General features: G+C 45.0%; 1 protein-coding gene across 7 annotated transcripts in view; it reads right to left on the bottom strand.

Moving 5' to 3' along the window:
• Nucleotides 1-25794, bottom strand: part of DLG5 (discs large MAGUK scaffold protein 5) — a 231177-nt gene that overhangs the window by 80637 nt on the left and 124746 nt on the right. For all 7 annotated transcript variants that reach the window (XM_039480930.1, XM_039480927.1, XM_039480928.1 and 4 more), the window contains 2 exons: nt 16309-16474; nt 2010-2153 (listed from right to left, as the gene is read on the bottom strand). In XM_039480930.1, the coding sequence (XP_039336864.1) occupies nt 2010-2153; nt 16309-16474 (310 nt within the window). The remainder of the gene's footprint in view (nt 1-2009; nt 2154-16308; nt 16475-25794) is intronic.

Here is a 25794-nt window from a genome sequence, read left to right as displayed (position 1 = left end):
GCCACTGAAAATCAGCTCGCATGCCGCCTTCGGCACGTGTGCCATAGGTTGCCTACCCCTGCTCTATCCTAAAGCATGTTGATTTTTAAATGCAAAGAAATCAGGACCCAAAAAGCCCGCAGGATTTGGTGGATGCCACAATTCTTATTCCAGTCTTAATATCTTCAAAGGAAAGAGACCTGCAAAGACACTGAAGGGACCAGGAGGATAGAAGAGATGAGACTGCAGGAAACATGCCCAAGGATGTGTTTTTAATTTGAGCTTCTATGGGGGGAGAGAGTGGGAAGAGGGGAGGCTCACAGGTCTATCTGAAGTGGCAGGTAAGGAGTCTACTTATCCAAATCTTAATAAAAGTTCATTTTGGGGAAAAGTGGGCTTACCTCTGAGACAATAGAAAATGCTGGGTTTTTTGCTGGCCAGATAGTCTCAGAGTACCTAGTCTTATAGAGTACTTAGTGCAAGCATAAAAATGTGCTATTGCCTTGCATTTGTCATTTTGTAAAAGCCAAAACTGCTGTTCCTCAGAGAAAATAATATTTTTAGTGTACTTGTGTACGTGAGTGCAATTACAATAGAATAATCACTCTCAACAGCCTTTTGTCCCCAACAAGTAAAATTTAAATCCTTAAAATCCCTTCGTACTGATATAAAAACAAAACCAGCACAAAACATTATAATCAGAGATTATAGAACTGTGGTTTGCAAATGAGGGAAATCAAATTCTATCATCACTTCAAGGAGTGCAAACATTTTACATTAGCCTTTCACGTGCACAGAAAAAGCAGCTACAGGGATCTGACTAAAAATAAAGACATCTGTAGCTTCGTCTAGAATGTATTAGCAAGCAGAACAACTTGAAAAGAGCACTAAGGACAGTGTCTCCAGCTCGTGATCTCGTGGAACTGACATCTAATAAATAGGAAACAAACCACTTCTGAAGGATCCTTAGATAATGACAAAGCTATAAAGGGGTAACACAGTGTGTTGCAAGGATCTTCTATTGTTCCTCCATTTTCCTTCTTCAAAGCAAAATCAAGTGGACAGATGGGATCAACAAATCTCCCCGGCAAAAAGCCATGCAACTCACTTAGTTTGCACATGGTGACTTTTTTACTAATATTTTTTCAAATTTTGCCTGCTGACGGTGTAAGAGCTACAGTACTAAGCCAGCCAAATCAGACAATGTCATTCCCAGCTTGTTACAAACTTATCAATTCTGCATGGTGCGCCTTTAGAGAACATTAGCCTTAAAGCTACTTCCAACATAATATTTGCCTCATTTTTTTTCTCTGTAAGCTGAATACCTTTCCAATTAATAAAAATTAGACTGGTCTAAGATCACGTACATGTCACATTCATTGTTGCACCAGTACCTGGTTTCAAGTCCAATATCTTGATCATCATCAGAGCTACAAGCAGATGCTGGCAACTTCTCCCCACAACTTCACCAGTGCTCATTGATGGTCTAACTCTGCTCTCAAAGTGTTAAAACTCCCATTGACTTCAATGGAAGCGGAGTCAGGCCAATGCAGAACCCATTTAAAAATCCCACCTTTTATTTTTAGACTGGCCGGATTATGAAACATCTGATCTCAATCACACTTTAGTTACTAGTTTGCCTTGCTCCACTCCACTAAACCACAATTCCATCCTGGCTTTAGAAGTTGCTATTAAAAGATCCCTAAAGATCAAAACCAATGCTTTTCCCCTTCCGAAATCACAGAACTCCACCTTTCGCAGTAGGTGAAATAAATAAAATAATAAAAACCTTTGACTGTAGAAGTTCACAAAAGGTTGCGATTAAAACAGTAAGAAAAGCAAGATGATGGCAGGAATGATGTAATTTAAAATTGCCATATTTTAAAAGATCCAATATCTCATGATCGACCAGACAAACACTCTTAGCAGACCAGCACTAAATTACAGCACTAGTAAAAACTTGTCTAAGCGCTGCTCGTGAACCAGTGAAGAGAAAGAGTTTTCACCTCTACCTTTTTTGTGTTACTTACTGATAAAAATCTGCCTCTTTGGCTGCTTCTTCACATCTTTTCAGTGTCTTGGTATGTTGATTCTGTAGAGACTGTAGGTCTGACATGGCTTTCATACACTGGATCTTCAATCTTTCATAATCATGACTTGGTTTTGGACTAGGTCTGCCATGGAAGGGAAAAATAAAACCAGACTTTAATTATTACATCAGTGGAGATTTGTGAAGTGACTATCCAGTTACTGTTAGCAAGTAATCACTTCAAATCTTGAGATATTGCTTTAAAAAGTTACACTATTTAGAATCTATTACAGTGACAAATCAATTATTCAAGACTGACCCTGTGTCAATATGCTGCAACTGAAAAAAAAGGCAATTCTCCTTCTACACCATTAATTTCTGCATCCAGAATGCCATTACATTTTTAGATTTTTAAAGTGTGCTATCAGAAGTCCCTTAGGACATGAATAAAGATTTTTTTTAATTGAACACAATTACAAATTGATTCAATGCTTCTTGGCAGCAGTCACTTCTAAAACCCCACCCAGCCAACCCCCTGCTCTGGAAAAAAACTAGAATAGCAACTTACCCTGAAGGCCACCAACTCTAGGGTTTGGTGCACTAGAGGGTGAGGAGTACATTTGGGACTGGAGCACCCCTCAGTTAAAACACATTCTAGCAGCCCCATGTAAACCAGAGTTCAAATATCTCAAATACTGTGGAAATATGAGGAGAGAGGCAGCCTCAAGAATGTAGGAAAGAATTAAAACAATTCAGACTTTCTTAGCTACAATGTTAGCAGTGTTAAAATTTTGCCCGGAAATCAAGTGGTAGTCAGTAGAATCACAGAGCACAGGCTTAGTGAGCTTGCTATGGAATATCCCACTTAAAAAGCCAACTATCACATTTGGCACAAGCTATATTTTTGGGAGGGTTTATGGTTTTAAGGTCCTATGAAGAACTACAGCAAGATCTGCACCCTAGAAGAAAAGAGGCTCTTAAGTACTTATAATGCCACTGTTACCAAAATATTTAAATACCTCTCAGTCTTGAATTTATTCATCCTCACAACGCCCCTGTGAGGTAGAAGTACTTATCCCAGTTTTACAAATGGGAAATGGAAGCACAGAGATCCAAAGGCTTTTATACACAAAGGCCTGGTCTACACTGGGGGGGGGGGGGGGTCGAACAAAGGGACACGACTTCAGCTACGTGAATAGCGTAGCTGAAGTCGAACTACCTTAGTTCGACTGACTTACCCATCCTGACACCGCGGGATCGAAGTCCGCGGCTCCCCCGTCGACTCTGCCACCGCCGTTCGCGGTGGTGGAGTTCCGGAGTCGACGGGAGCGCGTCCGGAGTTCGAACTATCGCGTCTAGATTAGACGCGATAGTTCGAACTCCGAGAAGTCGAACTCTCCGCGTCGACCCAGCGGGTAAGTATGGACCTACCCTTACAGGGCTCCAGCAGTGCAGCTGCAGCTCCCCCAGAGGTGGTAGCTATGATGACAGGAGAAGCCCTTCCATTGACACTGTAGTGCAGGGGTAGGCAAACTTTTTGGGGTGAGGGCCACATCTGGGTGGGAAAAATTGTATGCAGGGCTGGGGCAGGGGTGCGGTGTGCAGGAAGGGGTTCAAGGCAAGGGGTTGGGGCAGAGGAGGGGTGCGGGGTGTATGAGGGGGCTCAGGACAGGGGTGCAGGAGGGGTGTGGACTGCAGGAGGGGGCCCCATGCCATGCTGCTCCAGGAAGCACTGCAGCCCCTGGGGGGGTGGGGAGATGGAGGGATCCGCATGCGCTACCCTTGCCACGCCTCCAGGTACCTCCCCTGAAGCTCCCATTGGCCGTGTTTCCTCATTCCCGTCCAATGGGAGCTCCGGGGGGGGGGGGGGGAGAGAGGGCGGTGCCTGGAGGCAAGGGCAATGCATGGAGCCCTCTGACTCCACACACACACACCCGGCCTGGGGGCGGCAGTGAAGTGGTGCCACCCGCTTCTGAGAGAGGCACGGGGCCCGCGGTGCCAGGGGGGCAATCCTGCGGGCCGGATCCAAAGCCCTGAGGGGCCGGATCTGGCCTGTGGTTTGCCCACTCCTGCTGTAGCAATATCTACACTGGGAGTTCGGTCAGTATAATTGCATCACTCAGAGACGTGCATTTTCCACCCCCCATAGTGACGTAGTTATACGAATGCAAGTTCGTAGTGTAGACCTGGGCTAAGTGACTTGCCAAAAGTCACACAGGCTCTGTGGCAGAACACGGACCTGAACTGGCTCTGAAGAGTCTCAGACTGGCACCCTAACCACTTCATATTGATAGAGAGATGCACACTGTAAAGAGATGTAACGATTATAAAGAGATTATTTTCTTTAACAACTCCTCAAACGTGTATTAACAACCCATATACCTCTCCCAGGGACAGAAGAATTATTTTAAAGAACAGAACTTTCCTGCTACATAATTCAGTCAGTCACAGTTGACTCTGCTTTCCTGGGTTAGTCTGCCAGCCCTGATCTCCTCAATGAATTTCAAATCAGTAACAAGTGCATGCATCTGTGACAGCATATATTATCCACTTAACTCATGCCGCTAACTTCAACATCTGTCGAAGTGTTATGATCATATTTTAAGCTATTACAAATGAAGGCTATAAAGATTTCAAAGACTCAAATTTAACTGTATACATCAGTCATACTTCTACTAAATACTCCAGGAGTTTTATTTTATTCACATAAGATAATCATGCTCATTGTTAAGAAAACACACCACTAATAGCCTCTAAAGAGATGTGAAAATTACAAGCCACTCTAAATCAACTTCAGACTTCAGAGACCAGAATTTAAAATTATATCAGAATGACTGGATAAAAGTAACAACAACAACAACAAAAATCATCTACTTTGGCTGGCATTTATCATGAACTCTCACACAACTCATTTACTGAGCTAAGGAACGATGGAAAGGGTTTTTTTTCCGGAACCCCCCTAGTTGTGTGAAACTCTACTAATTTTGGTGTTGGAAACAAACCAAACTAGTAGTATTTTGTCTGAATGTGTTTTTGGCCCATTAAACTTCTGTAGAAACTCTAAATTAAACTCTTTGCTGTCTCTGGATAGCCACAATGTTTTTCCAAGACTGTTTTCTGGTTTCACAATGAAACATTTGATAGTCACATGATTTGTCTCCTGGGTCCCCTAAAAATCAAATTAGCCAGTCGGCAATGAAGAGAGCTGAGTGAAATTCTCTGATTTCTTTTTGAACCTGTTCAGTCTCCTATCAAATTTGGTCAGTTGCCACTTTAGAGCACATTTCCCCACCCTCCAAACAGGGCCGGCTCCAGACCCCAGCGCGGCAAGCACGCGCGTGGGGCAGCGCTTTCCCGGGGGGGCGGCAGATTGGGCCAGCGGACCTGCCGCAGTCATGCCTGCGGGAGGTCCACCGGAGCCCCGGGAGGACCGGACCTGCCGCAGGCATGACTGCGGAGGGGGCGCTCGTCCCACGGCTCGGCTGGACCTCCCGCAGGCACGCCTGCGGCAGCTCAAGCAGAGCCGCCGGACCTGCGAACCGTCCGCAGCTGCGGGAGGTCCAGCCGAGCCGCGCGACCAGCGGAGCCTCTGCAGTCATGCCCGCGGGAGGTCCGCTGCTCCCGCGGCTCCGGGGCGCCTCCCGCGCATGACTGCTTGGGGCGGCCAAAAAGGTAGAGCTGCCCCTGCTCCAAATGCCAGCACTGCAAGCTCAGCCTGAAAAGTAACCCAGATTCTTTCTGCTTCAGACATAAACAGCAGTAAGGAATCTGGAACTGAAATTTAGCTGGCATTTCGATTGATGAGGAAGAATGGAAGTGGTCTTTGCACAGCTGCAGTGGTGAGAATAGCAAAAATAAAATACTGATCACATAAGATGTGTAGACTTACAAGGAGTATGTGAGCAATACTAACGTGCCCTTTTATTTTATTTTATTTATTATTTAAGGAACAGAGCTATATTTTGACTGAAGAACTCAAAGTGAGCGATTGGGAGAGGGGAGTTAGATGCTGAGACACAATGTGAAACTGATCTTGGGAACAATCGTCTTGCCTGACAAATCATAACAGCATTTAAAACTGTACTTCACATTACAGATGAACTTCCAATAACGAAGCAGGACTTTCATGAACACTATTTTTACATGTTCTCCCATCAAGAATGCCAAGCAGCAGAATACCCCTTTATTAATGGTGCTGTATGAGTTATCAGCATTATCAACTGTTAGAGAGTATTTCCTTTTCAAAATGTTAATCTAAGTTACCAAAAATAAAAGTCATTCTACAGTTATCCACCCCCCTGACAGAAGCATTCAGAACCCAAGTATGACTTAAATGAGGCTTTAGGGTGAAATTATTGAAAGCAGACATAATCTGTCCAACAGAGTAATTAAAATGATGTTAATTGAAGCACAGTTTAAATCCCAGTGAATATACTATGCTTATTGAGTCCAATTAACACATGCTCATATTAAGCTTGTAATCAGAAATGTACATTTGGCAAAATATTTCAGTGTGAGAGATGCAACCAAAAGGCAGCTGATAAGCCTGTCTCAAAAGGCAAACAAACATTTGTTTTACTGTAAAGTGAAGAAAGAATGTCCTATGTCTCAAACTCAGCTGAAAGTTAATATTTAGAATCCTTACCTTATAAGACTCAGCTGGAAATAAACACAAAGAAATTCTGCAGGTGTACACAATCTAACCTACCTACGCAAAGGTGGTGCTAATAACAATGATGCCAGTACTTGTATCCTAGATAGCTGGTCCAGATGTAAACAGAATAATGTTCTATATCGCCATTTTAGAGGTTTAAGCCCCACAAACTGAGGGCAATGTGGAAATGCAGATGGAATTATATTATAGATCAAAAAATCAAAGATCATATTGTTACAGCAATACACATCATTTTAAAACTATACAGCAGTCAGATCAGAGTTCAGATCTGGGCAATTTTACTTTGCACCAAGTTGAAGAACTATGTTCCCTAGAGCAGGGAGATTATTTTCATTAAAGAGATATTTGTTATATTTTATAGAAATGTCATAGTTTCAAAGAATATAAACAAATCTATACATCCAAAGTGTAAGAATTATGGGTCAAATCCTGATTTGACTCATATACAACAGAATCTCAGAGTTACAAACTGACCAGTCAACCACACAACTCATTTGGAACCGGAAGTACACAATCAGGCAGCAGCAGAGACGGAGGGGGGGTGCAAATACAGAAATACAGTACAGTACTGTGTTAAAAGTAAAATACTAAAAAAATAAAGGGAAAGTTTAAGAAAGATTTGACAAAGTAAGGAAACTGTTTCTGTGCTTGTTTCATTTAAATTAAGATAGTTACAAGCAGCATTTTTCTTCTGCACAAATTTCAAAGCTGTTTTAAATCGCTGTCCCGTTATAAACTTTAGAAAGAACAGCCATACCGTTTTGCTCAGAGTTATGAACATTTCAGAGTTACGAACAACCTCCATTCCTGAGGTGTTTGTAACTCTGAGGTTCTACTAAATAACCCCCCCTGAAACTTCCTTTGGATTCCAATGGGATTGCCTTCAGTATACATCAGGGCAAAATTGGGATCTGGTCACACTAGCAAGGAAATACAAACTAAGATGAATAACCAGTGCCTCTATTGCTGGCAATATCTCCCAGCAGCTTGAAAATGTTTACATTTACTATCTCCCCATTACGTGCAGTAATTGTTACAGACTACACACAATGTACTGTCAGCTCTCAAATGCAGCTTTCATTTTTGTGTTTCAAATTCTTTAAGGAAAAAATATTAATAAGGGCAATTAGAGTACTACCTGAAGCATGTAACATACTCCTTCAATGCATAAACTCTAGCCAAATACTGGCCACACCACCAGGTACATGCTGCACAACATATATACATGCACACACAGTCACTGACAGATGTTACTTTAGCACGAGCAATCCTGCTTTTACCCAGCAGGATGCCAAGTATGAGACAGCACTGCTTTTGCTCTTTTCAGGGGCTAAATGTGTGGCATCTCGGAACTCAGTTCAGCTAGCACTCTCTGGCATGGCAGCACACACCCTACTTTTGAAGCAACCACTCCCCTTTTCCAGCATACTCCACTCGTATAAAAGTGTTTTTAATCCCCCCCATCATGACACGCCAGGATCTCAGTTTGTCAATACTACCCATCTACACCCACAAGCAGAAGGAAAAGCACAGGTATAATAAAAGCTAACAAAAAGCTGCATTTAAAGCTGGGGGGAAATTTAAGGACCAAACATTTTTTCAACAAACACATACAGATTTGGGTTGACCAAAACATTTAAAGAATTTGACAAATTGTTTCTGTCAAAAAAACAAACTGAAAAATAAAATGTTTTGTTTCAACATTTTCAAAACGTTTTAACTTTTTCACCTGAAATAACTTTTCATATGAATTGTACTTCAAATTCTTTTAAATGGAAATGAGGCAAAACCACAAACAGGAGCGGCTCCAGGCCCCAGCACGCCAAGCGCGTGGTTGGGGCGGCATGCCGCGGGGGGCGCTCTGCCGGTCGCCGGGAGGGTGGCAGGCAGCTCCGGTGGACCTCCCGCAGGCGTGCCTGCGGCGGGTCCGCTGGTCTGGTGCCTGCGGGAGGCCCACCAAAGCCGTGGGACCAGCGGACCCTCCACAGGCACGCCTGTGGTAGGTCCACCGGAGCCGCCTGCCGCCCTCCCGGCGACCGGCAGAACGCCCCCTGCGGCATGCCGCCCTGCTTGGGGCAGCGAAATGTCTAGAGTCGCCCCTGAACACAAAAATTAAACAAAATGTGTCCTTCTGGGTCAAACATAATGTTATAATTATTTACTTTTTCTTTTTGGTTTGGCCACCGAAGCAGGGGGAAAAACACAGTTACCTTTTCTGTAACTGGTGTTCTTCGAGATGTGTTGCTCATGTCTATTCCACAGTAGGTATGCATGCTCGCCATGTGCACCAGAGCCGGAAGTTTTTCCCCTAGCTGTACCCCTAGGGGAGCGCCCTAGCGAACCTGGAGTGGCGCCTCTTGCCAGACAACTCCGACAGAGGGGAAGGAGGGTGGGATGTGGAATGGACATGAGCAACACATCTCGAAGAACACCAGTTACGGAAAAGGTAACTGGCTTTTCTTCAAGTGATTGCTCACATGTATTCCACAATAGGTGATTCCAAGCTATATCTGTTGGAAGTGGGAAGGAGTTCACAAACTCTCGGGACGAAGCACAGCCCTAGCAAACCCAGCGTCCTCCCTGGTCTGAGAGACAATCGCATAATACGAGGTGAACCCCATGTGAACTGAAGACCATATGGGAGCCCTACAAATGTCCTGAATGGGGACATGGGCCAAAAAGGCAACCGATGAGGCTTGTGACCTAGTCGAGTGAGCCTTCACAATTGGTGGTGGAGGGATTCACGCCAGGTCATAACAGGTACGCATGCACGAGGTGATCCAATTGGAGAGCCGCTGAGTGGAGATCAGCTGACCTTTCATGCACTTGGCCGCAGTGATGAACAGTTGCAAGGACTTTCTGAACGGCTTAGTCCGCTCCAGGTAAAAAGCCAGAGCCTGTCTCACATCCGGTGTGTGGAGGCGGCGCTCTTCACTGGATGCATGGGGCTTGGGGCAGAGGATGGGCAGAAAAATGTCCTGACCCATGGGATAGGCGGAGACCACCTTCGGGAAGGGTGTGAGCGGAGCTGGACCTTATCTTTATGAAACACCGTGGATGGGGGCTCAGAGGTCAGGGCCCTGAGTTCTGAGACCCACCTAGCCAACATGATCGCAACCAGGAAGGCCACCTTCCACGAGAGGTGTGACCAGGAGCAATGGCTAGCGGCTCAAATGGGGGCTCTGTGAGATGGGCCAACACCAGGTTTAGGTCCTGTTGTGGGACTGGGGGCCTAACATATGGGAAGAGACGATCCAACCCCTTAAGAATCAGCCAGTCATAGTATGGAGAATACCATGTAGCCTTGCACTGGCAGATAGAAGGCCAATATGGCCGCCAGGGGCACCTTGACTGACGAAGGCGCCAGGCCCTAGTCTTTAAGGTGAAGGAGGTAGTCCAGAATAAGCTGGATCGGGGCGGCCACCAGGGAAACGCCCCGCTCATCCACCCATCTGGAAAACCAAGACCACTTTGCTTTCTAGGAGGACACGCTGAAACCCTTCCAAGCATGTCCTTTCCTCCCTACCTAACCATTGAGCAGCCACACCATAAACCGGGGTCAGCGACGATTCTGCCAAGTCACGAACTGGTCCACCTGGGGAGTTCCCCACACTTGGAAAAGTCTGTGCACCACTTCTGGGTGGAGAGACCACTCGTGCTGAGAGGAGAAGTCCCTGCTCAAGCGATCTGCCCACGTGTTCCAGGCGCCCAGCAGATGGAAGGCCTGTAGGCAGATATTGTGGGCTATACAAAAGTCCCACAGTCTGAGGGCTTCGTGGCAGAGGCAGAGGATTGGGCCCCGCCTTGTCTGTTGATGTAGAACCTTGAAACCGTGTTGTCCCTGAGGACCCTGACCACTCGGCCCTCCAGTTGCGAGCGGAAGGCCAGATCCTGAGCTGACCACAGACCTTGGGTCTGAACGTTCCCCACCTGGGCCCCCCGTCCCAGGGCCGAGGCATCAGACACCAGTTTGAGCAACGGGGCCCTGCCCCTGAATGGGACCCCTTGGAGCATGTTTCTCAGGGAGGACCACCACCGTAAGGAGGTGATCACTGGCTCGGGCACTGAGAGGACTTTGTCCATTCTGTCCCTGACCTGGGAGAACTCCGAGGCCAACCAGAGCTGGAGGGGCCTCATCCTGAGTCTGGCGTGACGGACCACATACGTGCCCGCTGACATGTGACCCAAGGGCTGGAGGCATGCTCTGGCTGTCACCAGAAACTTTGTGACCCCTTCAGGGTCTCAAACCTGTTCGGTGGGAGGAAGGCTCTTGCTGATGAGGCATCCAGGACTGCCCCAATAAACTCTATGCGTTGTACCGGGACTAATGTGGACTTGGTGTTGTTTACCAACAGGCCCAAAGTGGTGCACATAGATAGAAGAAGCGCCACATGATGCCGCACCTGCAACCAAGAGCTCCCCTTGACCAACCAGTCGTCCAGATAGGGGAAGATCTGGACCCACCCTCCCCGGCGCCTGAGGTAGGTCGCCACCACCGACATACATTTCGTGAATACCCATAGGGCAGCGGAAAGGCCAAATGGGAGAACCATAAATTGGTAGTGTTCCTGCCCCACTGTGAAACGGAGGAAGCGTCTGTGCCCCTTGAATATATGAATGTAGAAGTACGTGTCCTGCAGATCAAGGGCGGCGTACCAGTCCCCGGGATCCAGGGAGGGGATGATGGAGGCCAGGGAGACCATGCGGAACTTGAGCTTTACCATGTACTGGTTTAGGCCTCACAGGTCCAAGATGGGCCCGAGTCCTCCTTTGGCCTTTGGGAGAAGGAAATAGCAGGAGTAGTACCCCTTGCTTTTTAACTCCCTGGGTACCGCTTCCACCGCTCCTAGGCCCAGGAGTCGCCCCAGCTCCTGCTCGAGCAGGGCCTCGTGCGAGGAGTTTCCCAGGAGGGACGGGGGGGAGGGGTGGTTGGGCAGGGAGGAAGTAAACTGGAGGGTGTAGCCCCGGGAGATGGTGTTGAGGACCCATTGGCCCGAGGCCTGACCACTCCAGGAGGAAAGCGCACAACCAATTGGAGAAGGGAAGCTTTTTTGAGGGTGGATCCCTGATGATGACTTGCTACTGTCCCTGGACCAGGAAAAGCGGTGGCGCCAGGAGCAATGCCGACCACGGGACCACGAGCCCGACGTGGAGGACCAGTACCGTCAGTAACAACTGCCCCACTATTGGCTTCGGCAGGTAGACCTGCAAAGGCGAGACACAGGTGATTGATGCCCGGGGCTGCAGAGGCGGTGCTGGGCCGAGGTCCTGGAGCAGGACAACAAACAGGAATGACGTCGACGTTTGTGCTGTGACTAGCTGCGACAGCCCCCGCCTCTCCAGACGAGGACCTTTGGTGTCGTCTGCCTTGGTCCCGTCGGTGTTCGCGCCTCGAGGTGGAGCAGTGCCAAGAGTCTCGGTCAGACAGAACCCAACCAGACAGCCTGGTGGGTGTCAAGGGCGATCCACATGGACTTTGCCCTGAACGGTCGCTGGGCAACGAATGGTGTAGGGATATTAAAGAAGGTTTATATTAAACATGGTTTATATGAGAAATGATTTATTGATTTATTGTTAATTGATACTTTATAACTTAAGGTTTATGTTAGAAGTAAATTTGTGATTCCCAACATTTAGCCTCTAACCTGCAAGCCACCAGCTGTCCAACATTTAGCCTCTAACCTGCAAGCCACCAGCTGTGTCTGTGTGAAGCCTGCTCAAAGAGATACTTGGTATAAAACTTGTTAAGCTCAAAGAAATACTTTGTATAAAACTTGCTAAACATTAATTAACTCTAAGTAAGCCAAAACAGTAGCTGTTATAGTGTATAGATAGAGACCCCCACCCTCTGTAAGTTTTCATCTCACTTTATCTTTGCTTGTTAAAAGACAGGGAGTCTCACATAAATTGGTAACATCCCAAAAGGTAAAAAGACAGTAAACTAAATGTGATTACGATAACGAATGTATGTGAATGAATGGTTAGGGAGTTACCAGCCTGAAGAATTCAGTGTCGGCTGAAGAAGGTGTCAAGTGGGATCAACCAGATGACCCCCACCCCCTCAAAGGAAGGAAAAACAAGCATCTGACAACATGGAGCCAGCCACCTGCTGATTGATTTAGCAAAAGCAAAATGAAGCAACTTTCATGAACTGACATAGGAATAATTTCCTATAAAACTGGACTCTAAAGACTGAGGACTTTGAGTCTATGGTTCTGCTGCCAGCCTCCAGGAGCATCAGATGCATCTGACACAGACTCGGCTCCATCCTCATGACCAAGATACCTGGCCAGTAACTTGGCATGAGCAACATCTAGGCTGGTAACTATAACATCTATACAGAACCTAAATGAATGAATGAATGAATGAGAGAGAGTGTGTGTGTGTGAGGAATAAGTAGTGATAGAAATAAGTAGTAAAACAACGTTGTTTACTGTTGTCTTTTGTTTTGTTATGGTATTTACAATAAATGTGGCATCTTTGCCTTATCCGTCTTAATAAGGTCCTGCTAGTTTTTATTGGTATAACAATGGCGTGAGAAACGTTCTCTCAACCGAGACCGGTACTGAGCCGGGGGTGACTGTGGAGATCCCAGCAGCAGCTTGCCTCTGGAGTGCGGGGCCAATATCGGCGGTGCTCCAGTGTGGAGGGAATCTGAACATCCAGTGAGGCCTGCTCCAAATTGGCCGGGCCACTCCACTCGACTTGAGTCAGAGGCCTAGCGGCCAGTGGGGATCGAGGACCACCCAACATGGGTCTAGCCTTTGTCCTGGGTTTACTCCAGTGCTGCAGCAAAGAAGGCCTCTTCCTAGCCTTCTTGGTGTGCCCCGTGGACGGGGAGCAATGCCGACTAGTCGAGGGCGCTGAAGGGTTGCTGTGCACCAACACTGCAGGAGCCGCGTGCCGGAGCCGATTCCATCAGAATAGCCCGGAGCCTAATGTCCCTTTCTCTCTTGGTCCGAGGCTTAAACGACTTGCAAATCTTGCAGCGATCGCTGAGATAGGTTCCCCCAAACAGCATAAACAGGCCATGCGTGGATCACTCACTGGCATAGATCACCTACAAGTGTTGCACGACTTAAAACCTGCGGCACAGGGTATGCCCCGGCCCGGGCACACTAACTAAACTAACCTAACCTAACTACAGGTACCATACACTGAATGAACAAGCAGTTTTGGGGATGAGCTACAGCAAAGCTGCAGCAGAGCAGTTCCAAAGCACCTTCACTCGTGGCAAGAAGAAACTGAGGTGGGGAGTGCACAGCGCCCGTTATACCACGCCATGGAGGCGCCACTTGCTAGGGTGCTCCCCTACGGGTACTGCTAGGGGGAAAACGTCCGGCACTGGTGCACGTGGCAAGCACGCACACCTATTGTGGAATACACATGAGTAATCACTCGAAGAAGAAAAAAATGGATATTCACACAGCTTTACTTACACTATCTGGGCTCAACCCTAGGGTCCTACAGAGATCAATGGGAGTTTTGCATGGGGAAGAACTGCAAAATGGAAATTAAAAGTAATGAAAAGTATTATCAAGGAGATTTTTTTTTTAAAAGAATGAAAGTAAAATCAACTCAATCTATTCATTTCCTATTTCTGAAATCCCTTTAATTGTTTGGAATTGTTAGTACCTATCCCCTCTTTAATATAGGGTGTTTAAACACTAGTCAACCACAATATTTATTTTTAAAAAGTTGTTCTTAAGACTGTGAAAAGCTTATAGATGTATTTTCCATTGCACACATTTCTTGCAGGTATAGCAGTGGATTGATCTCTTGTTCAAAAAAAGAAAAAAACTTGGCACTCTAAAAGCCTAACAGAATCTTATAATAATATCCTGACTTATATTACAATAAATTATTGTTATAAAATAGTCAAGCAGCCAAATCCTTAAATCGGGCAAACTCAGTCTGCTTCAAATGGGAGTTCTGCCTGAGTAAGGACTAAGTGAAAACTTAATAACTTCAGGATTTGGCCAAATGATACACAAAAACACTTTGGATATCCTTTGGATAGAATACGTGACAGAAGTTCAAAGGGTTTAATGCTCATTAAGTAAGTCTCACAGCACCCCTGTGAGGTAGGCAGAATGGCTGGCTCAGAGATTGGTAATGGAAAACACAGCCTTTCAACTCCGGTTCACTGGTTCAAATCCTGACCACATTCAGAGGGACTGAAAGTTCGTAGTTAACAGTCTTGCTTCTAATACTCAGGTTAGCAGAGACCCCATAACAATAGGCATCAACACTGACAGATGGGGAAACTGAGGCACAGACTAAGATTTGCCTCAGGCCTCCCAAGAAGTCTGTGCTTTGCAAAGGCATTTCAGCATCCAGTGGCCGTGGGACTAATTTACTCCAGGGCTCAACATATTTCCCTGACAAGTCCTATGCTGAGTACTGAGTCTACTAGTGATGGTGGAAAATACCTGTACTAGCATAGCCCTTCAAACCCATGTTTCTATAGGTTCACATCCTCGCTCCTCCAAAACAAACCAACCCTTTCCCCATCTCCACTCACCTCCCTTGCAGACCCCATACTCTGAATTAATGCTTCCCGCCTAACAACAACGGATTGCTAGGCAGCCACTTTTTCAAATTAAAACAATGAATATTGGGGTTGCCCAAGCTTAGTTTATTGGGGGTGGCAGTAATTATTTAAATTTGTGTGCCCAGGATTGCTTGATGGAGAGTTGCACATTAATAGTGTGCAGCCCCCACAATCAGTATATCCTCTATCACCAGTAAGCTAGTGCTGGGGAGCCCCCTTTTCCTACAAGGGATTTTGTGCTGGGCCATATATCTCTATGGAGGGCTCTATTGCTGCTGCTAGTCCATCTGCCCTGCTCTCACACAGAAAGCTGCTGGCTTCCTCTCTTACTCCCAAAGAGAAGTGGTTTGGATCTTGCTCTGCTCCTGGGCTTCCTCTCCTTTGCTTTGTAAACAGAAGCAGCTCTATCCATTCTGCCCACTGACTTTCTCCATCCCTCCTCAATAACATTAGCTATGACTTCCTTCACCCCTCCTCTCCAAGGAAGGAGCAAGTGACTTTCCAACCCTAAGGAACCCACTCACTGTGGGTAAGTGGGTTTTGCAAGTGGTTTATATACTCTCGCAGCAGAACTCTTGGAGTGGAAGAGATGTTCACCCCTCTCTTTCTAATCATTAGCTCAGAAGCAATGGGCAGTAATAGGTGGCTCTTAATCCTACATGTGGTCACCCAGTTTCCCCTGAGGATCCCAGGAAGAAGTTAGGAGAACACTGTTCCCCAGATGACATAGGACCTTGTGGTTGGTCTCAGCCCCCTCAAAAAACTACAAAGGTAAGTGGTGAGAGGACACTCAGGTCTGTGGAGAATGGACTCATACCCAATGACAAATGAATTTCCATGGACTGGAGTGCTGCCAACCCTCATTTGAACCCAACAGCAAAGTGAGTTTGAAAAATGCCCTTCTATAGGCACTTGACATTTGTCTTTTGTTGAGGTAACACCCAGGAACTACAAAGCTATAGCTTTTCATCATCCACGAGTCAGCAACAAATATTAATGCCAGGTGTATACATTCTGAGAGTGGTATAAACACATTTTGCAATCTAATTTTTTTTTTTTTTTTTTTTTTACCTGCAGTCATCGAAGGTTGATCCAGGAGATGAAAGTGCAAGGCGCTTGCGTAACTCATCCCTCTCGCGTGTAACCTGGCGGAGCTGAAATAAAATAGTCTCTAGTTTCTCATTCATCTGCCTTGTGTCTAAGACAGGTGGTGGGGATGATGCTTTGCCTGTCGTACCTGATAAGAATATAAACATTTTGATTAGATTGTCAGATAACTTCTCAAGGCTTGAACGAATAATATATTTTCATTATAATTAGCCAGTCTAAGTGGATAAAAACCATGCATAAGAATTTTTTTTTTTTTTTTTTTAAACAAGCTGCAGTCCTGCATGCTGGCTTGTGAGGCTCCAATGAACTCACTCAGACTGTGAGTGGGTGCAGGGATCTGAAAATGCAGACTGGTTTGCAAGATCGAGGCCCTTACATACTTGTTGGTGACTCTGTTGACAAGTCAAGGTGCTAGAAGTGCAAGGCATTTTATGGGAAATAAGTAGCAACACAGAGAGGCCTCTGTCTACACTGGATATTTGTCCCAATTACAGACACTGGTTGCCAGCTGCTGGTGTGGCTGCAGTGTTGCAAATCCCTACTATGGGCAAAGCTGTTATTGACAATGGTGAAGCCTATTGCATGGATGAAACTGCAATAAGATCCATCAGTGCATGTAGCAGCTTTGCTAATCTACACCAGGAACAGCAACAATGCAGCTGCTCCAGAATTCCACCCCACTTCCCGCAAAACACACACACACACACACCCTAACTATATACATTCATTGTTTTGCGAAGTACTGTATTACAATTGACACTCTCTTTAAAATAACTTGACCTTTAGTTAACTATTTGCCACCACTGATGATGCAGGATAAGCCCAAAATAAAACATGGAAAGCCTGAGACATTTTGAGACAGTCTCTGAAGCTTCATTAAATCAGCTGCCAGGATAGAATCCATGCCCAAACATTGTGGATCAAGATGGTACAAAAATCCATAAAGACATTAAACATTATATAACAGCTTTAACATTAAAAAAGAAACTGGTATGCACTACCTGTACTGAGTGACAAAACAATTCAATACCCCATTACACAACAGATCAATCCAGTACATTTGAAATATGCCTTTTAAAAAAAAATATCAAAAGGTACATATGAAAAGTATCTTGCCTTACATTTTAAATATTATTTTCTAAAATGAGTTAACCACATATTTATCAAGCTGAATTACACGACAGCCTCCCAAATGGGTTGTCACGCATCAGGTTTAGATGGCTGTATCACTCTTGTTGTTTTTTAAATTTCAGCAGTGACTGATGGTGCACATTCCCTCAGACAGCTATAAACATCCATGGATCAGGTCACTGTAAGAAGAGGTTAACTTCCAGCCAAGACTTGTTAATTTGAAGTATTTTGTTTCAAAACATCCTGGCATTAAATTCAGTTGTAATTTCAGCTCTGCCAGCTAATTTGTCAGATTCTAATCTTAGATGCAGGTCACAGATGAGAAATTATAATCTAGATCTATGTTGAGATTTGTAATTCTGTAATTTTCTAATGCAATTTTCCACAAGAAAAACAAAAACTGACAATTTGCCTAAGGTATAATTTTTTTAAAAATAACATACAGATGAAGGATTTTAAAGTGAAGCCTTGTTAAGATGTGCTTGTATTATAATCACACCTGCTTTTATCTGAGGCCCTCAAAGCACACTACTAAGGTAGATAGTGTGATACAGCATGGTCAGAGGGCAGCAGGAGAGTGATAGATGGGAGATATGTAAGCCCCAGGATGATAAGAGCCTTATTCCCTGTAGAGGGAAGAGAGGCTGCTACAGATTAATTAGAGAACCTGACACCAATTAAACCAATTAGAGCACCTGAAGCCAGTCACCTGATAAAACCCCCCTGCTTCAATCAGACAGTTGGAGGAGTTGAAGCAGAGTGGTTTGTTGTTGGTGCCAAGGACAGTTTGGAGGAGAGCAGTTTGAAGGAGTTGAAGCAGAGTGGTTTGGTGCTGGAGCGGAGAGCAGTTTGGAGAAGTGCTGTGGCGGGCCAGAAGACCAAGACCCTAGGTAAAGGGAAACTCGGCTTGTGCAGAGCAGAGAGACTCTACAGACACAAGAGGTTGGGAGAAACTTGGCCCAAGCGGGGAGAGAGCAGGAAGCTGAAGGGCTGGAGAGGGAAGTAGCCCAGGGGAAGGAATCACTCGTTCAAGTGGTTTACCGCTATCCCTGGGGTCCCTGGGTTGGGACCCGGAGTAGAGGGCGGGCCTAGGTCCCTCCCTCTCCACTCCTCTTTTCTGGGACATTAGTGGGACAGCTGATACCCCAGTTCAAGGATGAGCAACAGCACCCTGAACCCCCTACAAGAGGAGAAAGCGCGGGACCCATCATAATAATGCTGCCAATTTGCCACAGTAGTTATCTCCATTTTAAGGATTGGCAACCTGAGGCACAAAAATTTAAAAAATGCTACTGATTTTGGGTGTGTTACTTGAGACGTATTTCCAATTTTCAGAAGAGCTAATCACACAATTTCAAATGAATCAATGGACTCTCAGCACTTCTGAAAATTATGCCCACCGTCTCTCAGATAACGCACACAAAAACTGAGGGAACCAAAATCAACAGCAATTTGAAAATGTTGGCTTAGGTCAGTGGTTTTCAAATTGTGGGTCGCGACCCATAACTGTCAGGCAGTGGGTTGTGGTGGATCTGGTCGCCACCGCCGACCGGGCCATTAAAAGTCCCATCGGTGGTTCTGCCCAGTTAAGACAAGCTAATCCCTACCTGTTCCAACATCACACTGCACCCCTGAAGCAGCCAGCAGCAGGTCCAGCTCCAAGGTTCGCTGCCCCTACTCCAAGCACTGGCTCCGCACTTCCTTTGGCCAGGAACCAGCCAATGGGGGCGGGCCTGCAGGCGAGAGCTGCATGGAGCCACTTGCAAGCCTCCACCTAGGAGCCAGACATGCTGCTGGCCGCTTCCGGGGCACAGCGCAGCGCAGCCCAGCCCATGGTGCCAGGACAGGCAGGAAGCCTACCTTAGCACCCCCACTGCATCACTGACAGGGAGCTGCCCAAGGTAAGCCCGAGCCCCAGCCCCGAGCCTCCCCCCGGAGCTTCTTCCTGCACCCCAAACCCCTCATCCCCACCCCACCCCAGAGTCTGCACCCCCATCCCAGAGCCTCCTCCCACACACCCCAAACCCTGCATCCCCAGCTCCGTTGGGTCACGGGTATCAACAATTTTCTTCAACTGAGTAGCCAGAAAAAAAAGTTTGAAAACCACTGGCTTAGGTGACTTACCCAACACAACATAACAAGAAATAGTTGGGAGCAGAATCAATACATGCTTAGACATAAAGAACAGCCCCTTTTGGCAATCAGTAAGAGAGCCTGTGCCTACCACAAGATAAACCATTAATGTATAAAAAATAAGTGTAAGAAGAAATCCAATGCACTGTACGGTTTTGCTAGGTTACAGATAATAAAAGGCAGATGTGTTTGGCTCTACAAGAACCCACTGTCTTCTTTCTCTGATGTTTTTAGGTTGGAGATTCAGAATCACATTATTCCCTAAGGTACACTCCCAACTCCTATTGATTTCAAGGCATTGAACAATCTAGATACCAAAGATAGTTGTGTAAGAACTCAGTTTGGCAGTATCTCTGCTGTCCCATAGTTTTACTTTATAAACTCTCTGCAGTTCTCCATGGTTTGCCTGTTCAACAGTTCATATTCTAGGACAGGGGTTCTCCAATTTCATTCCACTGCGACCCCCTTCTGAAAACACAAATTACTACACAACCCCAGGAGGGGGGACCGAAGGCTGAGCCGTTCCACTCTGAGTGGGGGAGGGCCAAAGCCCAAACCCCACTGCCCTGGGTGGGGAGAACCAAAGCCAAAACCAAAGGCTTCAGCCCCAGGCAGAGGGTCTATAACCTGAGCACCGCTACCCAGGGCTGAAGCCCTCAGGCTTCAGCTTTGGCCCTGGGAGGTGGGGCTCGGGCTTCTGCCTCGGGCCCCAGCAAATCTAAGCCAGCCTTGGCAACCCCATTAAAACATGGTCACGTCCCACTTTGGGGTTCCGCCCCCCAGTTTGAGAACAGCTGTCCTGAACTGAATGTATGTCATTGTGACCCATATTCCTAAACTGCTATAAAACATTGTCCCAGTGTATGAGGATCTGATCCCTCTGTCTTTGGTCACCAAATAGGTACATCGTGGGGAGTGGCAACACAAGTAATATGCAAGCAACAGCTACATGGCTCATTCCAACTAGGTTTTTTAAATATTGTAATAAACCAGTCAACTAATTTAATTAGATTGTGAACTCTCTGAGGCAGAGATCACCCTTCTACTCTGTGGCCCAGACCAAAAAAAGGTACCTAAATACATATGTGACTCTACTACAATGGGACAAACTTATGCTTTGAGTTATGCATGCGGAAGGAACTTCCTGGATTAGGGCCTATGTTTGTATAGCACCTTGCTCAATTGTGTTCCTGTGATTACTGGAGTGTCTAGATGTTCAGGCAGTTTATTTATTTACTGCATGTTTATTAATATACGGCTAAATATTTCAGGTAACAATTTAGTACTATCACAACAAAAATGGAAGAACTAGTAACCACGAGAACTGTTCTGAAGTCATTCTAGGGCAGAAATATATACCCCTAACCTGAATGCTCATTGGACTATCTTCAGCTTGATTTGCTAACGAGCCTCCTTCACATCCCTACCTCAACACATAAGGTTCTCCCAATCCATCTTTAACAAATTCACAAATGTCACCACTGAGTAAAATTACGGCCCATCTCCTTGAGATGGTTTTTCCAATCCCAATGAAAAGTTCGGCATCATTTTGGCGAGGATAACTACTCATATACAATATTTTTTACTGGACCAACTTCTGTTGGCGGAAGGTGCAAGCATCCAAGCTACACAGACCTCTACCTAAAAAGCTTGTACCATTCACCAGCAAAAGTTGGTCCAATAAAAGATATTACTTCACCTACCCTCTCTCTCATATCCTGGGACCAACATGGCTACAACAATACTGCAAACACACATAAAATAACAGTTGTAAACTACATGCAAAATGATGGGTTTGTAATGCAAAGAAATGGTGGGGAACACAGTATTTCAGGTTGGTGGTTTGCTTTAACTAGCAACAGGTACATAAAATGATCTAGATGGGATAAACAGAGACAAGTACAAAAGGAGGGAAAAAAGATCCAGAACTATTTCTTGTTTGTAATGATGTGGACATATGCTGAGAAGCAGCATTGTTTAATGGTTAAGCACAGACCTAGAGCAAACATGCATTCTAATCCCAGCTCTGCTACAGACTTGCTGCATGGTTTTTAGGCAACTTGCTCTTTCTGCAGCAGCCTACGTATCTGTTTCCACTTGCACTGGAAAATCAGAAGGTCTATGGGAACTGTAATAATAATAATGTAATGATCACCAGGATGTCCTTGAACTGCTTGTTGACAAATGCTTAACTCCAGAGGCAAAAAAAAGGAAAACCTGAGTGCCTGATGTTCATGAAAAGCCTGTTGGTCAAGAAAAGTCCACTGTTAAGTAAACATTAACCCCTCTCCTACTTCCATGGCCAATTTTCACTTGAGAAATCAACTGTATAAGCTCTGAGAAAGCCCAGGAAGGCTGCTCTGGGGACTTAAGCATATGAAATGTTGAGTTCTCTATTTCTTCACCTCATTTTTCTTGCCCCCTTTGTAATACAGCAATCAACGTCCCTGTGCCAGTCTTCTTTGGACTAGAAGAATTTCCTTGTGCACAGTCAAAAATCTAAGACAAGGAACATGAGTTTCCTCTAAGTAATGTGGCATGGTAGCTAGCCTTATATGACAAGTTCTCATGATATGCAGCCTCAAAACTGGAAAGCAATTACTATTTTTTAATTTAGTAATAGTCACTTCTACAAATACCTTCCGAATAAAAGTTTTGATTGCAGTGTTTTAAAATTAAATATGCAGAATAAAACTGCAATGTTTTTCATATGGCTCAAGTAACTTCATTAATTTTGTCACAAGTATTGATTAAAATAAAGCAAAAATGATAATTATTGAAAGTCTAGATCAAAAACATGTATGCCCTTTGCCTTGGGTAAATGCACATTTATAATGTATACATCCCCCTCCTATCCCTACAAAGAAGTTTAAAAAAAAAAAGCTTGTATTTGCCCAATTTACTAACAACTTTACATTTTCAATAATGCTGAGACCTTTTGTAGTATTATGTGTGACTTGTATATACTTCAAATAACTCAAGTAAGCCTCTAGCTCATAAGAAAAATTTAATACTCTTCATTTCCCTTAAAGGGAACTTTTCTAGCTGAATGCTAAAAGTCTTGTATTTCATCTGATATTTTGACGTACTGTAAGGAAGGTGACCTGTGCTTACTGGTCTGTATTCTTTTTCCACCTGTCTGCACGCTTTACACAACAGTGTTTCCTTTCTGTACTTAGCCAATCAAATTGGTCTTAACATGCACAAGTTTAAAGGCTAAAGCTCTATTATCTAAATAATGCTGCCTTTCAGTAACTTACCTGCTTTTTCAGACAAACCAGATTTGTCAAAACATATTTATACAATTGCTGCCAAGTGCAACTTGTCTGTCTGCTTACATAAGCCTCACATCTAGCCTCAAGAAGCGATCAGTATGCAGGTCACCTTTTTTGGCCTATCTCCAGGTAAACAGTGCTCCCTTCTTACCACTGAAATAGCCATATTGTTCTACAAGGGAATGGTTTGTAAGCAAAATTAATTTTGCTTACGTTATACTACATACACAAAATCTACAGGAAACATTAACACTCACACAACCAGGGGCGGCTCTACCTTTTTGGCCGCCCCAAGCAGTCATGCGCGGGAGGCGCCCCGGAGCCGCGGGAGCAGCGGACCTGCCGCGGGCATGACTGCAGAGGCTCCGCTGGTCCCGCGTGGCTCGGCTGGACCTCCCACGGCTGCGGACGGTTCGCGGGTCCGGCGGCTCCGCTTGAGCTGCCGCAGTCATGCCTGCGGGAGGTCCAGCCGAGCCGCGGGACGAGCGCTCCCTCCGCAGTCATGACTGCGGCAGGTCCGCCGGCCCAGCCTGCCACCCCCCCCCCCCCCCGGCGGCAGGGGACGGGCCGCTCCTTGGCTCGCAGCGGCAGGATGAGCTGGGGCCCCAGCCTTTTGCCGCCCCCTAGATTTTGCCGCCCTAGGCACCAGCTTGTTTTGCTGGTGCCTAGAGCCGCCCCTGCACACAACATTACATTTTCACAAAACAATCACTCCATATTTGACCTCTCGGTCCTCATCAAAGGAAACTTGCACAACACCTTCAAAAGATGAGCCTGGGAGCTTATTCCATAAGTTTGTTAGACACTAAAAATCACGGACTCAGTAAAGACAATGGATTTATGGCTTATTACAACAATCTATAACCCAATTTATCCTACAACTGCACACTTCACATGTTAACACATGAACTCCTTATGCTAAACTATTTAGTTGTGACAGATGAACTCTAAGCTCAAAAGCTTGTCTCCTTCACCAACAGAAGTTGGTCCAATAAAAGATATTACCTCACCCACCTTTTCACATTAATGTTTGAGCAGGAAAAGCAAAATCCAGATTTTGAAGTATCCTTCATAAATTCTTTTAAAAAGAGTTGAAGTACTCATACTTTAAGTAATTAGACGTCAAATGTTTGAGTATACAAAAATCTGCAAAAATCCTTTTTTACATGCAGAACATACAATCCCTGATGACTGATTAAATGAGAGTAGTGCATGCTAACCCTCAAAATATTGCTCAAAGTTAGTTCCATAGATTGCATACTTTGATATTCCCTAAAATGAAAGTCTCTGATCACAGTACTTAATCCAAAAAGTGGAAATATCTACGACCAATTGCATGAGTGACAGGATCAGAAAACATAAGCTGGCTAGAAAACACCACAGTACTGGACCATTTTGTAGTGCAATTCTGAATGTAATTGATGGGTGAGGAAGTAGTAAATCTAAATGTTCCTGAGAATGTGTTATCAACTTATTACAAAATAGGACAAACCAGTCCTTCACTCTATGGAGGTTGCATATCTGTGATGCACACTTGTGATATCATGAGGGACTGTGCGATCTAGCTAAAATATAAACTGAGGTCATCGAACAGAATGCCCACTTCAGGTTTTACCACAAAATTATTATAAACCAGTGCCAGCTGTTACATGCAAATAACAAAACAAAGACATTATTCAGCAAGTTTTGCACATGCTGTGCATCCTCTACTACCTGAATAAACACCTGGGGAACTCAGAATATCAAAATATTCTTATGGTCCTGTGAATCATGACTCAGAACATCTCAAAGATTCTTAACAAATGAAGACAAAAGACAAGAGTCAGAAGTTATTAGTAGTCGTTTATTTGTGTAGCATTTGTTTTAAGAAAATGTTTACACCAAAACAGCAGTTCACTTCAGCAAGAGCAAAAAAACTAGGACCATGTCCCAAAGACTAAGGACCATTTAGATGCATACATTAGAAGTAGTTTAACAAGATGACAGCAGGCAAGTGATAAGAAATATTCCAATAGAAAACTACTATGTAGATAAAGTAAAAACACTAGTAGAGGCAAGCAACATTCTGTTAAAAAGTGAAAGTGAAAGGTACAATACTGAACTGTAGAGGCAGTTTACTGTGAGAGGCAGAGACCATAATGAGCTGTGAAAGCAGTAAGAATCATGTAGTTTATGCACAAGACAAAATAATGTGTGGCACCTGCGTGCTTGTAATGCACAGTGCAATGAACCAACATTACCAGTGTGTAAAAAATTCCTTTAAACTCGACTGAAAATAACTAAACTTAAAATTTCTGAAAGACCTAAAAGGGGGGAGAATCATAGAATCATAGAATTCAAGATCAGAAGGGACCATTATGATCATCTAGTCTGACCTCCTGCAAGATGCAGGCCACATAAGCCGATCCACCCACTCCGGAACTAATTCTCTCCCTTGACTCTGCTGTTGAATGCTCCAAATCATGATTTAAAGACTTCAAGAAGCAGATAATCCACCAGCAAGCGACCCCTGCCCCATGCTTCAGAGGAAGGCGAAAAACCTCCAGGGCCACTGCCAATCTACCCTGGAGGAAAATTTCTTCCTGACCCCAAATATGGCGATCAGCTGAACCCCGAGCATGTGGGCAAGACTCTCCAGCCAGACCCTCTGGAAAAGGCTAACAATATCCCAACATTGACCCTTTGTACTAATTACCAGTGTGGCACGTTATTGACCTATTGACTAAACCCGTTATCCTATCATACCATCCCCTCCATAAACTTATCCAGCTTAATCTTAAAGTCATGGAGGTCCTTCGCCACCACTGTTTCCCTCGGTAGGCTGTTCCAGAATTGCACTCCTCTGATGGTTAGAAACCTTCTAATTTCAAGCCTAAATTTCCTGACTGACAATTTATATCCGTTTGTC

This window comes from Mauremys reevesii, linkage group 7 (assembly GCF_016161935.1).
Source record: "Mauremys reevesii isolate NIE-2019 linkage group 7, ASM1616193v1, whole genome shotgun sequence".
Lineage (NCBI taxonomy): Eukaryota > Metazoa > Chordata > Testudines > Geoemydidae > Mauremys > Mauremys reevesii.
This window is presented reverse-complemented; position numbering and strand designations above follow the sequence as displayed.